This window comes from Xenia sp. Carnegie-2017, unplaced genomic scaffold (assembly GCF_021976095.1).
Source record: "Xenia sp. Carnegie-2017 unplaced genomic scaffold, XeniaSp_v1 HiC_scaffold_19, whole genome shotgun sequence".
NCBI classification, from domain to species: domain Eukaryota; kingdom Metazoa; phylum Cnidaria; class Anthozoa; order Malacalcyonacea; family Xeniidae; genus Xenia; species Xenia sp. Carnegie-2017.
Genome location: NW_025813481.1, coordinates 3,981,212 through 3,998,745, shown reverse-complemented (window position 1 = coordinate 3,998,745; position 17,534 = coordinate 3,981,212). Strand labels below are relative to the sequence as shown.

The 17,534-nt window shown below is 35.2% G+C and overlaps 1 protein-coding gene across 5 annotated transcripts; it reads right to left on the bottom strand.

The window, feature by feature from the left end:
• Window positions 1–277: 277 nt before the first annotated feature.
• On the bottom strand, window positions 278–16,602 carry LOC124438789 (disabled homolog 2-interacting protein-like). Of its 5 annotated transcripts, none has more exons than XM_046988985.1 (23): window positions 16,393–16,602; window positions 15,822–15,937; window positions 13,738–13,822; window positions 13,073–13,149; window positions 11,218–11,333; window positions 9,022–9,103; window positions 6,952–7,106; window positions 6,557–6,658; window positions 6,252–6,353; window positions 6,011–6,096; window positions 5,729–5,898; window positions 5,494–5,656; window positions 5,216–5,295; window positions 4,898–4,960; window positions 4,643–4,755; window positions 4,439–4,519; window positions 4,181–4,248; window positions 3,584–3,659; window positions 3,261–3,354; window positions 3,060–3,167; window positions 1,613–2,724; window positions 1,461–1,536; window positions 278–1,015 (listed from the first exon to the last, which is right to left on the bottom strand). In XM_046988985.1, the coding sequence occupies exons 1-23, from the start codon at window positions 16,430–16,432 to the stop codon at window positions 626–628; spliced, it is 3,555 nt and encodes a 1,184-aa protein (XP_046844941.1). In that variant the 5' UTR covers window positions 16,433–16,602; the 3' UTR covers window positions 278–625. The 5 variants fall into 5 exon arrangements, with proteins under 5 accessions (XP_046844941.1, XP_046844940.1, XP_046844942.1 ...); XM_046988984.1 differs by having other exon boundaries at window positions 278–1,018; window positions 16,393–16,601; XM_046988986.1 differs by lacking the exons at window positions 13,073–13,149; window positions 13,738–13,822; window positions 15,822–15,937; window positions 16,393–16,602 and adding an exon at window positions 12,068–12,246 and having other exon boundaries at window positions 278–1,018.
• Window positions 16,603–17,534: the final 932 nt, after the last annotated feature.

Sequence of the window (17,534 nt, the reverse complement as noted above, 5' to 3'; positions counted from 1 at the left end):
AAACAGGTGATGAAGACACAATTTATTCCCTGAAGCATGAATGCATATTAAAAAGAAATATGTGAAACTTTAAAAGAAACAGATGTTTACAAAGGCAAGTGGTAATGCACAGCTGACAAGATAACTTGCAAAAATGATAAATATACATAGCTTTCAATGAAAAACAATGCATTTTAAGAGTCAAGGAGGGCTATTTTTGACCATCCCTAAGTCGTCACGTATTTTCATGAATTTCTATTACATGACGATCGTTGCCTAAACGACTTACTAAAAACAATAGACTCGTAATGAAAAATATATTCAATTTTAAACAATTTCTACAGTCTGTCTATATATGTACATAAATACCGCAGAGTTTTGACGTGGGAATACAAGATACAACAATAATTTTTTTGTATACAATCTGCAAAAAATGTTGTTTCAAATGTGCAACGTATTAAATTAACAGAACACGATATGAATGTGCAAATCTTACTTGTGGGTTTGAAAAGATGATTGTTTTAACCTAAATAATTGTCTCCGTAGGTTTCGTGTTAACATAAAAAACGTCAAAAAAGGACACTATTAAATTCCTTATCCATTTCTATCCGACACAATCAACACATGCTCCATACGTACACAGCTATTACAGATTTTCCGTAATTCTCATATTCATATTTTTCACAGATGGCTTTTTCTGGAGATGATTCAAGGCTTCCAATAATTTATTATAGTCCGTGTTTAGGGAGATGATTCTCCTTTCTTGTGCTTGAATAATGACATCCTTTGCCTTCAAAGTATCATTCATTTCTTTTCGCTGCTCTCTAAGCTGCTGTTCTAGAAAACTAAGTCTCTGGTATGCGTTGCTCAATTCCTTATTCTTCGACTCCTGTTCTCTTCTTAGTTTTTCTTCAATTTCAACTTCGCGTCGTCTCATATTCACCCTTTCCTCGTTTAACTCTTTTTGCTTCTGATAAAGTAGACTTTTTGTTTCTTCCAACTCTTGTCTCGCATCGGACAAGTCGGTTGAATACATCTGCTAATGAAATATTTTTGAATTAAGGTACGCATGCGGTATGTTTGACAGTGTCATGCACAACATACACACGAGTAAAACAGAAACTTGTAACCAACATAAAGTAAAGACAATTTTTTTTGACTCTGAAGATGACTACCGCTAAGGTTGTCGAAACGTCAGTCAACATCAACAACAACAGTCCTTCTCAGGACTCTACTAACCTGGACGATCTACATCTACAAACATGTAACGATACTCCCGGGTTCAAACCATTTACTTTATAAAGCAAAGACAGTAAAAATTCGTTTCGCTTTTTTCCCTTGAACAAATATCTCGAAGACATAACGACTTTCTTCTCTCATTCAAGAGTAAACAAGACAAATATTGACAAGTACGATGAACCAATACGTTTCCCAAACAAACCCGTATGTTTACAAGTACAAAAGAATTGATAAATCCTTACATGTAAATGATTGTTGTATACATGATCGTCATATTTTGTCGCTAGATTTCCGTCGTGATTCGTCAAAACATCATTCCTATAGCACAAAACATGTTTAAAACTGTAAAAATTTGATATCATTCACAAAGGTCATTCAGATTTGCAAGTCGTACTTGTAATTTTGATATGCGTGAGAGTCTCTGTCGATCATTTCGTGTGAATTTGTTTTTACGCCAAAACTTCCACCGCTAGAGCTACTAGAAATGGATCGAGTTTGAAGCCCGCCAGTTCTTCGCAGAATTGTTGGTCGCACTGGAACCCAGTTCCTTCCATTCCCTGCATTTTCACCATCATACATTTCCACTCTCTCGCGAGCTACAAAAGATCGAGGTCGTTGCCGTAGTTGAGCCCGCGTTTTTACTTGGTCCTCGGGCATATGTACAATATTCTCTAACGACCGACTGTGATGTATATTTGCAAAGTCATGGGGTCTAGAAAATAGTCTTTCTTCCACATCCGATACAGGTGTTTTTCGCGCTTCTTGTACATTCGGCTCATAAGCATGTGTTTCCACATAGTTCTGTTCGATTTCCTGATCCGAACGACTTAAGTTCCTTGGTAGCGAACCATAGTCGCTACCAGTCCATTTAGAGCCCCCACTGCTCCCCGTCGACTTAGCAGAACTGGAATGATCTGCATACCGTCTTTGTAAAGATGGTACGGCAGTAGAGTTTCCCTCACCGGAAGATAAACATTCTTCTCCTAAATCACTCGTAGGAAACTCTCTTTTTGAGTAAGGAGGCGGAGAGCGCAAACGACGATTAGTTTTAGATCGACTGCGCATGTCTGTTTCATCTTTGTCCGTATTACTACGCAAATTGGTTTTCCTTCTTGCTGAATGTTGTGTATTTGTCTTATTTGCATTAAAATCTTGTCTATGCCTACTTCTATGACTTTCAGAACTATAATCAGAAGTCTCTCGACTCTTTCCACCAACCGAACGCATATCGTAGTATCGTTGATTTCTTTTTTTCGTTTCTCTTATCATAATATGCCGCGTATAATCTTCGTTCTCGGTCGTATCCGGTCTTATTCGTAAAACCGTCGGTTTCTTTGAATTAGCCTCATTTGATGTTTTTGTCGAAAGTTTCTTGTACAAGTTGTTCGATAGGGCATGTTTGGATAAAATGGATGGATTGGGATTGAATGAGACGTTTGGATTTTGACAAGCATCATTTAAAGTATCCAAAACGAACTTTAAAGGACTGAGTTGACTTATAGCTTCCTAAATAAAGAAAGGAGCATCATTAAGACGAACCTCCCGGAAAATAAGAGAAATATTACTGAAATCCGGGAGAGAATTGTGCTCGTGTTCACAAACCGAGAGAAGCAAGGAAGGCAAATAAAAAACGTCATTTGAGTTACTTTTTCAAACGTCTTCTTTCATAAAGATTTGTTTACCAGCATAAAAAGCTAGGTTCACATTTCATGATGAAAAACCCTTGGTAATGCGTCGCTACGTTGGTCGCCCCCCTGGTTTAAATGAAATATCTATAGATTCAGGTGGGTGGATATCTAAATCGACAAGCATACACAAGAAAAGTTAAGTACTCTATATACCTTGCTAAGTTTACCAATCTGTTCATTTAAAGAACTTTGCATTGCAGATAACTCCTTTCCTAGATCCACGCAACCGTTATAATCAGGTTCAATGATCTCATTTTTCGTCTAAAAACATAGCCATGATTGCAACAGTCTTGTTTGTTGAGGAAGTTCGGCATTTTTTTTTCTCAATAACTTGCCGTTGTGAAGTTCTCTTACCGAAATATTCTGCAGAAATTCCCGCATACTCCGCTTTTCCTCGTCAATAAAATCATTCATGAATTCTAAATAACCTTCTTTGGATTGATCGAATCTGAAGCAATAAGAATTCATATAGTCAGATGCTGAATTATTGTATTAATGCTTATATTTGATGCTTATAATGTATTGTATATTATTTACAATAGAATTTGTCGATACTGAAAGCTGATTCGCCATGTTTAATTGCAAAACCGCATTAGCCAGCAGTTTGAGTGTTGTGTTTTTGAAAATTTGTCGTTTTCACTATTCCCACGAGTGTTGATATAACTGTAAACATTCACCTTAAGCCGTTGGCTAGATTCTGAATAACTTTTGCAACAAGTGTCAGTGTTCTCGATGTCTGTTCGTCAGGATATTCTGCAAAACAAAAATATCAAACTCTTTAAAACATCCTCGAGTGGGTTTCTCGTAAATCCGTACGCTATATAACTCAAAATTTTATTCTGAATTTCACTCAAATGCTGGCAAATGTAGGCTCGTGAGTGTGAGTTGAAAGTAAATTAAAGGCCTCTGGGGCTGCAAAAATATAGCATGTCGTTTAGAACATTTAAATAATCTCTTAAAAAAGAAAATATTCCATTTGAACTGAGCAATCACTTAAATAAAATATTGCTCCTAAGATCACAAAATTTCTTTGCTATAAAGGAAATATGAACACCCTGTTTGAAAGTTTGAAAATTTTACAATTGTTGAACGGACTTCGGGCAACCTTTGACCGGTGACTACTATCAGATATATATGTACTTACATGAAGTTCAAATATATATGTACCTACATGAAGTTCAGATATATATGTACCTACATGAAGTTCAGTTATATATGTACCTACATGAAGTTTGCTTATAAAAACCATGAACAAAACTTCTAATAAACTTCACCTTGCGCAAGACCAAAAAGACTCGGAGAAAGAATTGCAGGCACCAGAAAGCGCAAAAAAACCGTTCCTCTACAAAACAGGGAGAAAAAAGAGAATGAGAACAAGAACATAAATGCTTGATCCAATAAGAAATCGCCTCTGAAACCTTAAAAATTATGCCCCTTCACAATACCAGGCATTGACGGTATTAACAAGCTGCCATCGGTAACAATTGTTGAACCGGAATCGAACACTTACATGAAGTAGTAACAATACTTACGATATCAATTTGAAACATAAAGGTTTGCTATCAGCTGTTGGGAATGTACTCCGTACTTCACTAAAGACGTCCAGAAGTTCACTGAAAGAAATAGTGGGTAAATTACAGTACTTTATGTAATCATGTTAACATGGCACATTGATCTTACTCAAGGATTAATCTTACTCATCTTAATGTCATGTAATTAATCCATGTCGTTCTTACCCTGGAAATTCTACAACTGAGCTAACAATGCGATTCCAAGCTTTCTCAACGAAAGCTTTCATGTTCTCTTGATTTGCTTCCAGTTGACCTGTTGCTACCTTACTAGGGTCGACCTAAAAGATCGGAGGAAAACATTAGGACTTACATGAAGTTATTACGCGAACCCCTCAAATCAGAACATGGGAAAGTTTTCACGCAAACACATCGCGCGCGGGCTCGAATCTAAAGCTCCCAATGGATATATTTGTCATGTACCTCGCAATCCTCTTCAAACATGTACACAGACTTGACAAATTCTCCAAGAGTTCGCTCTAAATACTAGAAAGGAGATGTTTTTACACGTTGACAATCTTTCAAATGAATGAAATAATCTTTCGCTCAGACATGAGTAAAACGTTAGAAGAAGAAAATGAATAAAAACAACCAAAATGAAGCAGTTTTCTTTACGAGATTAACTATAATACGTAATCACATGTAGAGCATGAAACACTAGCCATATTCAAAGTCTTTAAAAGACTCTGGTCTATTTAGCACGTGATGCCTATGATGATTCAGATATGTATTGAAACTAACCTCTTCTCCAACCATTTTCATGTAATAATCCATGGCTTTTGTCGCGAAAGAATTGCCACGAAACATTATATTCTCTTCACCTTAAAACAAACACAAGCTCGTGTTAAATTATTGTGAATTACTTCATGTAACTGGGCATTGACTGGACATGATTTTACCCAAGGAAGGATCTCTCAAACAATATTGTCATTCAAAAAGACTTCGTAAAAATTTCAAATACCACTGTGAATACTATTGCTATACGAGTTGGTACGGATAAATAATTTTGATTTACAAACCTGATCTTTGCATTTCAGTAATCACCAGGTCGATAAGAAATTCCTTGGCTTTTCCACACGATTGCAAAATGCGCACTAAAATCCTCGCCATCTCATCTTTAGACTTTGCACTCAAGACAGGTTCAAGAAAAAGACATAGACTGCTGTAGTTGTTCTTGAGAAACTGTCAAGAAATGCAAAAATAAAACTTTGAGTTATTTCAAGTTTGTCATATAACAATTTCAATGATGTTTACCTCCAGGAGTTCATTGTATAACCCAAGAGGAAGTATTAGGTTCTTATGAAACTTTACGCGCATCTTCAACATAGCCCCCTCATTATGACTGGTTGGTGAAGGCGAGATTGGGTACCAGTTCTCTACTTCCTGGTTCAAGGCCAACGAGTTAGTGGGAATATCGATCGTTCCTAATTGGGAAATCTTGCATTTGAGATCCAATTTGAAAAATACACGGAAGAATGCTTCAAATCAAAATTGTGAATTCCAAAATGTCGGTTCGTCCTTAACTCCAGTACCTACCAATCAAAGACGATTTGTCTTTCTTCTTCTTTTTCTCCTGATCCTTGTGAATTTGAATTTGAAGTACCGTCACTTCCTTCAAATCCCTATGCACGGAAGTAAATAATCCCGTGTTTTATTATGGTAATGTTAACAGCGAAAGAATTAAAATGACATAATAACTAAAAGCAGTAATTAAATTAGCGACCAGAACATAATATATTCGTCATAACATTATTGTTAGATGGACTTATCCACTTACTCGAAAATAAACTGTTCTCCCCAAAATAATGCGTCATTTTTCTGCTGCTTCCCAGAAGACTTTGCGTAGGTAACATTATCAAGAAGCAGTTCGCAGAAATATCTAGAATCAACCGGACTTTTTTTAATCACCATTATAAAATTCATATATAAAGAATGTAAACTCTTCATGATGTGATATAAATGGATTACACTACAGTATATAGCTTAATGAACGACTTCCACATCTAAATTAACTGAGATGACTAACTAATCGTTCTAACCAAATGCTGCTTGTATTTTTACAGCAATATATTTGAAAAGTACCTTTTCTTATTCGTCAATCCTTTAGCTTCAACAATCCATAATGCAATAGACACATCGATTCGACAATCCAGATCGCGTGAGGGATCCAGGGCCGTTTTAACACTATAATTAACAAAACAACTTTTAAAATTTGTAGACTGTGCAAAGCAAAAGAACAAACAAACGATGGAAACGATATAAGCCTATATAAATCTCTGAATTGCGCAAGAATATTCAACAATTTCCTACAAAGAAGTTTACAGTTCTAGGTGACGAACACCCCCTCTTTAGATCTAAAAATGGACACGCGATACCGTTTTAACTTACAGAGTTCTCCATATCATAAAGAAATTAATGAGTTGTCAAGGTCATTAGAAAATTAGCAACACGATTCATAAGTGTCCATTTGAATTTACCTTCCAATCCATTTACTCATTTCTTCGCTCGATTGACACGCAAAATACTTTGTTTCCAGCGAATTCGAGATGACAAAACAATATTGTTGTCCTATGACACTTGGATGTATCGCTCGTACTTCAACTTGCTCATCAACGGCGAGATCAACAGAATCCTTTATAAACAAAACATTTTGTATTTATAATTACAGTAAGAGACAAATATCGGGAAGAAAATCAGTAAATCGTGTTGATCTATTTGTATAAGAATAATCCATTTTGATGGAATATGCGGAGTTCTTGCGCAGACACGCTTAGATATCGAAATAAACAGCTTTATCGAAGGATATTGGTGTATTCTCATTGGTATCCACACAAGTATTGTTCGTTGATTTCAACAAACAATGAAGTAGATTAAAGTAAAAAGGGTTTAATAATTAGCAACCTATTCTATACTCAATATCTTGAGATGATACGATGCGATTTTGTCGATTAACCCAACTTCAAACAAATAGTCGATTAGAGCACAATGAACTAAACCATCATACTCGAGTATTCGTGCGGTCACTAATTAAACTCTCAACTACGAGCATGAAATGAAAAGGAAGGTAGGTAACATTGTGAGAAAATATCGCGAGAAAAACCGTAAAACTCAAAGTGAAATAGCGAAACATCGAATTCTATGACAAAATTCCTTGCTGTTATTTGAAAATATATTCTTTAACTTTCTGTCACTACAAGCGAACAATCAAAGCGTTTATAACGAAAAAATAGGCATTTCTCAATACACAAACCTTTAGGAAGAAATCGTACTTCAAAATATTTTCTCAAACAAGAACAGCGGACGAACTAACCGACAACTAACTTCAACGTTCCGTCATTTATTGTGTTAGTAATACATGAGTGATTTTGTTCCAGTAAGTCCTTGTATAAAAATTCATAAAACATGAATGTTTACATTTTTCTCGCGGTTGAAACCGGGGATTCTTTATACTCGAAATGGTAAAAATGTTCACTTTCAACATCGGAATTTGTCGAAACCTCGCGTGAAAAGGAAGTCTTTGGTGTAAATTGTCGATTCACGCGTCCTACGCCCTTGGTGTCATGATTTTACAATCAAATATTTCTACTTGATGGTAAACCAAGGAATAAAATAATAGTAATCACGACGAAAGAAGGGATAAGAATAGAGAGTAGGTGGAATACATTAAGGATTTGTATAATTTCTCCAAAGACGAAAGTATCGAAATTTCATACTTTTCTCCGCAAAACTCACCCAATTATTACCATTTATATTTGATAAAAATACTTGATACACATTGCTCGAAAAGTTGGTTAACAAATTCTCAAATTTTTCGTTTTCCCATGCAGTAATTGATGAACAAAGAAACACAATTCACGGGTGGTTTTAAAGGTATGAATACTATAAACCAAAAGTCCCAACTATCTAATAAGTGTAGACCAATATCTAAATTGCAGATGAAAAGTTGGAAATTTCTACACGTTGCGGATGTTCTATCGTTTAAATGGCAAAAGAAAATAGTTATAAAAATAAAAACAAAATGCCATTCTCATAGCACCTAATTTTGACACTAAGATAATTATTTAAAAGAACAATTAAGGTATAGTCGGTCGACCTGATCGATGTCTTCAACAAGATTATAATTCTTTGAGCAAAACATGACAATAAAACATGACGATTTCCAGACAATTCTGAAGATAAAACGGATGCCGCTCCATATAAAGAGATAGGCGGTGGTCAAAACCTGTTAAGGCAGGCAATTCGGCTGGACCAATCCAAAAGCATCGAACAAAAACATATTTAAACTGTAGGCTAAAACTGTGTACCAGTCTTCAGGTATTTATGTCAAAGCAATTGATGACTTTTCGTACACGCACTCCCTTGACGATTAAATGAAATAAGGTCATAATCCGCTCATGAAAAAAGCATTAAATGTAATTCTACTATGTTTACACAGCTGAGACTTTCACGGTAAAACAAGATGACGCGATTTAAAAGAAAACCGAATCAAATGGCGATAAATTGAACATCGAACGGACAACAATGAAAGAATGAAAAATCACTCAAACCGTTATGTCCGATGATTCGCGTTGTTGCAATGAAAATGCTGTATTTCGTCGTCCAGATTGTCCAGGCTTTGCTTTCTCGTTTCTATGAAACAAAAAAAGGCATTTTATGATAAAGTAGACAATGATGGCTTGATGTCAAAATGCAATACCAGCCGACAATTTTATAAAGTATAAAATAAAACATACTACGACTAAAACATGATGTTCATCTTTACACAACATTTGAGGTAAAAAAGAGGACGCAATAAGTTAGTGATATTTAAAATTTATTTCAAATTTATCTCTTAACAAATTCGAAATTTCCCTAATTTGTTGCCTTCTCTCCTTGAAAGTCATGATGCACAAGACACTTATCTTGTAAAGTGTTTTTCAACATTCATAATTTTAAGACACGTGAAAAAGTCAAAAGGTGTTTGAATCCTAGATTTAATAACTAGAAAGAACAAAGAATCGCCTCGTGTTTCACGCAATTTTAAAGTAATTAGCCGTAATTCGTTATTTGGCCATTTTTGCAATCAAACTAATTTGAATGCCACTAAATTTGACATTAACAGGTTCTAAAGTCACAGATCGTGAATTGTCCCATGTTGAATTGCACAGAAACATTTAAATGACAACACATGGCGTGTCATTATACGATACAAGAACACTTGTTAACACACGAGGAGTCAAGTTTCAACTTGAACCACTCATTATGAGAATTATTCGTATGTAATATCTATAAAGAATCAAGTTTCATAAAGCAATAGACAGAGCGCATGAAATCAGAACATTCCCGATGAAAACATTAGACTGTGCATAAAGGGACGCAAGTTCGACATCAGATAACTCTTGATGAAGATATAGATTTGTATCGTTTCAGCTAATTTAAACATTAGATGACCAATGATGACGAATGTAGGTAGACTGAAGAATTTCGGGACTCAAGTTTCAACAACAGATTAGTCTTCATGAAGACAATAGACCGAATTTTGATTCAAGTTTCAACATCAAATAACAAATAATGAACAGAATAAACCTGAGCAAAACAGAAAACGACGACCTTTTTTTCAAATACTATTTACTATGGGACGTTCCATTCAAATAATACGAAAATGTTTTCGATGCACCTGAGGGACAAAACTATTTGCAAAACACAGTCACGGCAAAAGAAGGACATAAAGTTCGAACAAAGAGCACTAAAATTTACAAAAACGTTTTAAAACTTCCCGGGCATCCGTTCTTTAGCATGATAGAATAACAAACCTTCGAAGAAACGACGACATAGTCGAATATAGCCGTTATAACCACGTCAGACGATCGCAAGTTTAAAATTAAGACGCTGCTAATTTGCAACAGCAGTATGAAAGGTCTGTCAATAACATATTGAATGTTCCATGTTGTAACAAATGGCAGTAACTCTTCAACATTCGCACATAAAGTTATGTCGAGATGATAAATTGATAAATCGTTCTTCAACAAAAAGAAATCAACATCCAGTGTTGTCTTGTATAAGTGGGATTAATGTTTAATTTCAGCACAATGGCGTCGCTGTCGTGGAGAAGAAATGATGGAAATTGCTTTTATGCAAATTATTTTCCGACATGGATTAACTTAATTATTATAATTCATGCTCGCGATAATGCGAAAGCGATGGAAATGGATCTAGCCGGGGAGAGAAGAAACAGGAAATAGTCATAAACAATGCAATAATGAAATATATAAAACCTATTCTCCTAAATTTCCCTTTCGTTAAATCTCCGTATTCAAGCCGATATTAAATGTTGCCTGCTAACAGCAGTGACACGACACTAATTGAACGCTAAATTTAGGAAAGTGAAGACAATGTTGCTTTGCTTGTTGACACAAAAACACGATCACATCGGGAGGCTGAAGATTTTCTTCAATGACGATAATGTTACTGATCTTAACGCAGACACAAATATGAAGAATCATGACAAGAGCAACCGAAGAATATTTGTTCTGAGTTTCTGATGATGTGTTATAACTATTCATATTGTGCACATAGGTGTAATTAAACAATCTGTGTTGCACATATGGTCAGTTTTAAATGTTTAACTTTGTATGCCGCTAATGCATTATATATATATAAGATAATGAGTTTAGATCACTAATTTTCTTTTGTTTATAATGCGTTAGGAAAATTTTCAACTTTTAAATCGGACCAAAGAAATGAACCCGTGCAATAATTTATACCTTTTATTGATTTTCCATCTCTTTGGAGCTTTCGCTGTTCTTTCTTCTATCACTTTCTCAAGTCGTCCCAACGCAAGGAGATTTCCTAAACCAGATGACAACCGTCGTCGGAAAAGCTGAAAATGAAAGTGGAAACAAAAATGAACATGTGATGTTCATGCGCATGAACTTGTGTTCCATGAACAACGATCACTGATCTGAAAGTTTATACATGGCTTTAAGTTCCAAAAATAACATAAAAGTCGTCATTAAAGCTCTGTCGTGTGTTATAGTTTGTTTTCGATCCTCGAGTGGGACCTAGTAATCGGGTGATAACAACAAGGCACCCGATTAGTTTATTATACATATCTATGATAGCGATACCAGACAAGACCTGCTAGGAGACCTGCATTATTTTCGTTCTCAAACTCGGAGCGACAACTTTCTAAGATTAATTAGGTCAGGTCACGCTTTAATATTTCAGTGTCGCTTAACTACGGTCGAATTTACATTTCACACAAAGTTTCACACGCTTTAAATTTCAGTGAAGTTTAACTACGGTCGAATTTACATTTCACACAAACTTTCACACGCATTAAAATTTCAGTGTCGTTTAACCACGGTCAAATCAACAAGCAGCAATGAGCCTGCCATGAGCAGCAAACGTCAAAGAGAATCATGCAGTCGCGGGGTTGTGACCGGTATAGGAAGAGAGTGAGTAGAAGGTTTACAGATATTGATTTATATGATATGCTTATTAAGTTGAGAAATGAAAAACATGATTAAGGTGTTTCACTAAAAACATTATTCGAAATAAGCTAAAGCTTGGTCCACTAAATTATTAATCTGATACTTAAAGCAATATAGTTACCGTATCCACAATGAAATCGATAAAGTTTTCCTTCGACATGACACAAACTACAACAACTCTATTGATGTTCTTAACGTTTCAAATACACGATTCACAACCCATGTGTGATACCACTCGTGTTAAAGAGAAAACATCTGTCCATAAATCAACTGTTTAACAGTTTCGCAAGCTTACAAATTATTATAGTAAGCTTAGAAAAGTACGAAATATTCCATACGTAGGAATACTAAACATAACACATCTTCCTTTGAAAAAAATATAAAAGAATATTTTTTCTTTTCTTATGTTAACATATTTCCTGACTTGACCGCCTTTGTCTGATATTATCCTCAAAGGGATTATATATAATATATTGGTATCGAAAATTTTACATGAAGTACTGATGAAGAAAAACTTCCTTACGTTCAAGTCATGCTGACATAGAAGAACATATAACAGTAGACAGATAGACGTTTTGTCGTAAAGGAAACTCGTAAAGAAGCGTGAAGCAGGATTTCCCAACACGTAAACAGTGCACGCATTAAATAATTCTTATGATCTGGTTTATAACACCTTGTCACAATGAATTCGGGTGCCTAAATCAAACTTGATTGATCCCAGCAGTCATAGCGCGGTCACACAAGATGAACCCCAAGGATTGACAGGCGAAAATTTTATTCATACGTAATTAAAAAAAGGCAGCGTTTTTTTGACATCCGAAAAAAAATTCCTTTCACTTTTTTTCAAAATTTTTAAATAGCCTCTTCCAAAGATATTTATACGTTTTGACACTTGTTCAATGAACTTTTTAAACAGATTTATCTTACGCTGACCGGTATCAAAACAGTCATTATCTCAGCCATACAGACGCCATTATGATGACACACAATTGACTATGGAAAAAGTATGACTATCGCTCATGAGGGAAGCCGGCATCTTCAGTACATAGAAAAAACAATTTACAATAGGTGGGCGGATGGGAAACTGAATCATTAATTTTTCAGATAATCAAAAAAAAGTACATACCGATCCAGAAATAGATGGACGATCTACTGTCGACAATAAATCTCCAACACTCGACCACTTACGAATGGATTGCGAACCTTAAAAAAAGAATTACGCATACATTAAGCTTTGACTGCACTGCGCACATTTTTTGAGGGGGGAGGGGTCGTTTGCAAAATTCCTTTTGAAATTGCAAAACTTCATAAGACCTTCCTCGAACATACAGCGCTAATCATGAAAAAACCAGAGATTGGACCAGATATTTGCGATAAGTACAAAAATTAATGTCATGAAAAGTCGATGAAAGAGCTTTTAATGCAACGAGATTGCCGACAGGCTTCTAACACACAATAGACAAGCGAAAATGTTTACATAAAGATTCACATCTGTTTAACAAAAACTCAAAAACAATAAAACATAATAATTTAATGTACATTAAAAAGCATGATATATGGTTACGAAAAAGTTCCAAATGACAGATTTAATTATTTTTTTCCTCAAGCTCAAAAACTGATCACTAATCGGAAAATGACAAAACATTATTTTGGAATGCCGAAAATTTATAAATTCCGAAAACTGGAAACCTAAATCTTTCGTTAAAGCAAGCCAAGTAAATGTATCTTCGCGATTAAAAGTACAAAACTTTCGACTAGAAGCTATTCGGCCTAGATTCTCAGATGCCTCACCTTGTCCTATGATATCCCCAAATGACTGTCGTCGACCCTGAGGAGAACGTAATTGACTGGGATAATTTTGGTAGTCATCGTATTCCTGTTGGTACAAATGAAAATTTAAAAATACCGATAAGTAATCCTTGAAATATTTCATCGTTTACATTTCACAATCAACAGGAAAGAAAAACGGTATTACTTTAAACAACATTATTGCAATTCAGCAAGTCAATGAAAAAGAGTTCGAAGTTTGGGAAAATTAACAAAAGGAGAAATCTCAGTATTAAGGAGACAATTTGATAAAAAAAATCTTCATGAAGTTGAGTTGATTGGATTCAGTCTTCCGCAGAAGAAATTCTCATTTAGATGAACTTGTAAAAAACAATTAAATTTTGAATAACAGCTGTTGAAGCCGACATGAAATTACTTTAAATCTTTAAATTTTTCCCTAATATTTTTCTTCCAATTTAGCTAATTTACAGATCGGCTGACAGACATAACACTTTCAAAATCTAAAACGGATTATATGAATTCATGAGAGCAACTCTATGCCAAAGAAGCAAAAGCAAGTGCGAAAGCATGTCTTCTTCACACCTTGAAATTGATTTTGTACACGCGAGCTATCTTTATAAAACCCGCATGTTTCAAAGTTCATGCGACTAAAACAGTAAATCGAATATTATTATATTGCTCTTTTTCCGCCGCAACTTTTCAAGCGTTTTGTGAATGTAGTTGTTCAGGCAACGAACACAAAATTCTCCCAAAGAAAGAAATCCATACAGGCCATTTTAAATGGGAAAGTACTAGAAATTCTTGTGCTAGAAACGGCTTAAAATTTAAAAAATCATCAACGAATAGACGTTGGAAATTTGAGTTTATAACACGATGAAAGTAGGGTATGATCAAAAGAAGTATGATGCAAAAAAACAATTACAAATTCATCCATTGCAAACATGTCTAATCTCGATAAGAGATCATAAGCCTAACTGACACGTTAGATGCGTTTTTGGCAGTGCTTTAGATGAACGAGAAAAATTGGCAAATATTGTGCTTTTGAGGAATTCGCGTGTCGTTTTGCCTTGAATATATATGAGCGCGGCCACATCAAGTACGAAGACTGTAAAAATAAACTCGAGATCAGGAAACTATCAATGCTTCCTATATAAGGAAAACGTTACGTGGGATGATATAGGTTGGTTCGTTTGACAGAAAAAACAAAACATCACGGTGATCTTGTTTCTGTAAGAAACTAGAAACGACAGCTTTCATAATGACTGCCATCGCGAGAGCTTGTAATCAATCGAAAACATGCCACTTCTCATGAGGTATTAAATTACACAAAACGACGTGCGCAGTGAACAACTTGCTTTTAAATTTATTTTACTCGAGAAACATAAATAAGCGCCTGGCACCATTTCCAGGTATAAATAAATAAGAAAATAAATAGAGATAACCGCGACGTCCAGGGTGGAATAACGGTTGAACTTCCAGCGAGATGCGCGTTTAAAATTGACATCGAGTTCAATAACGTGTGAAAAAATACAAATGGATTAAAGGTGGTAGCATCAAGATGTTCGCACCTTTAAATGTTGATTGAGATGCCGCAGACAAATTCATGACTTTACTCATTCTTTTAACATTGACAAGTCAACAAACCATCAATGGAAATAGAGTAGACAAAATGCATAACTCCGCCCTGCGGACCGATTTCCGTGCAAAATGATCCATCATGTTGTAAAGAATACGAAAAAATTTCACAATAATTTACTCGATTTTTCATAGGGAGGAAAATCGTCAATTCTCGTGCGCAAATTCACGAAAGGCTATAAATTTTTTACGCACATAAACTTTTCCCGTTTTGAAGGTTAAAATGCAATACGGTTTCAAATGGACTTTCTCGATAGCTTCGATCTGATATGATGAAACAAAATTCGATAATGAATAAATAACGCGCAGACAGAAAAATAACAAACGTTCGGAAATGTAATAAAGTAGCTAAACCCCATATTAGCTTTTCATGCGTTTTCTCTGTAAATTACGACGCATATTCAACTAATAACTTATGTGTGCTGCAAGGCAAAGGCGTAGAATATTATTACCTGTTCATCGAGAAAGATTCTCAAAGCTGGAGGATGACGTTCTAACACGCAAAAATATTCCTTCCAATCTCCTTCGCTGTACTGTCTTGTTCCACCGTCCTCCTTTAAATCCACAACTGAAAAGAAACGCGTAATGTTAATGAAACATCAGCCACGCAGTCACAGGACAATTGAAATTGGCCGCCTGGTGCGACCGCAGTAAGCCATCTAGTAGTGTTGAAATGTGTCTGTCCACCGACTTATTTGAAGCAAGGCTTGCGTATTTATAAACACTGTGCGATTCAATGGCCCGAGCAAGCTTCTTATAGCCGTAAAGACAACTACATGTTTGAACTCTAAAGAGCATTTTACAATCTTTTCAATGAAGAGTTGATATGCTTGACCAGCATCCAGCAGACTTTAACGACAAAACTTGAAGTTAGTAAAACTTCTGCAAAACACGCTCATTATGAAGGCTACAAAAGGAACATTTCTTAGTCGACAAAAACCGTTTTATGCGTCGCTATGACTTCTCACTGATTCGTTTGTATACACGGTTAAGTATGTGTCGTGATATTATATAAACACATACTTAGAACATCGAGCCAATCTTCTGTAGGAACTTCGTTCATCACCAAAATTTTTTCGTATGCTTCGCGTCTTGTTGTGTTATCACATGCCGACGACGTAGATTCAATTTTACACTTGCGGTGAGATAACGACAGCAAAATATGCAAGCAAGTAATTTAATAATTTAATTTGACCATTATAGCTAGCGGTCAACAATCGTTAGCTCTTTTGGTATTCAGCAGTCAAGTGGCACTGACATATCTAGTTAAACACGTGACATCGCTACGCTCACAGGGGCAAGCTAGGCGTTCAAATCGCGGCATTTGGTGGAGCGTGGGAATCGCCTGATATGGAAACAATGTTATTCAATGCCAACAATACTGCCTTTTTAGTTCTTTTCTTAATTAAATACAATTAAAACATAATGAAAGAAAAGATGTATTGTGTACATATATATACAGACAAATATGTAAATAAAATTCATATGTAAAAATTTTACTGCTTTGTTTACGTTTTGTTTCTAAGAGCTCGCAAAATTATTCCGAAAACATTTTAACTGCTTTTTATGTTGGGTTGAAACACTCGCCAAATGAGCATGGCCCACATCTAAGTTTAGTCATTTTTGGTAAATTTCAAAATACATTTTTATTGTCATCGTAAAACTCAATAAATCATCTGACAGCATAACTGTATTCAAAAAGAAGATGTTTTACATGGTAAAATATTGCAGGTCAATTATCCACTTGAGAGTTTTAAACAACAATCTTGAATGAATATGAGTTGTGGAGACTGAATCACATTTGGCTTACAAGGAAAATCTAGGTTAAAAGTAAGAACATTACCAGTGAGCTCAGTTTTAACGGTAAAATATCATTATGAATGATGCCAAGGTACTGATTGTTAATGTGCTTGTGGAAAAAGGTTTGTTTTTGATATGTGAAAAGTAGTTATTTAAAATGTTGCTTCAAAAGGAGTTGTTTTGAATAAAATGATTATAATCAATGGAGTGATTGTCATTTGTCAATAGAATGGTTGTCATATGACTACTCATCAATGGAATGGTTTTTAATGGAATGGTTGTCTGTGTAATGGTTGTCAATGTAATGGTCGTCAATGGAATGGTTGTCAATGGAATGGTTGTCAATGGAATGGTTGTCAATGGAA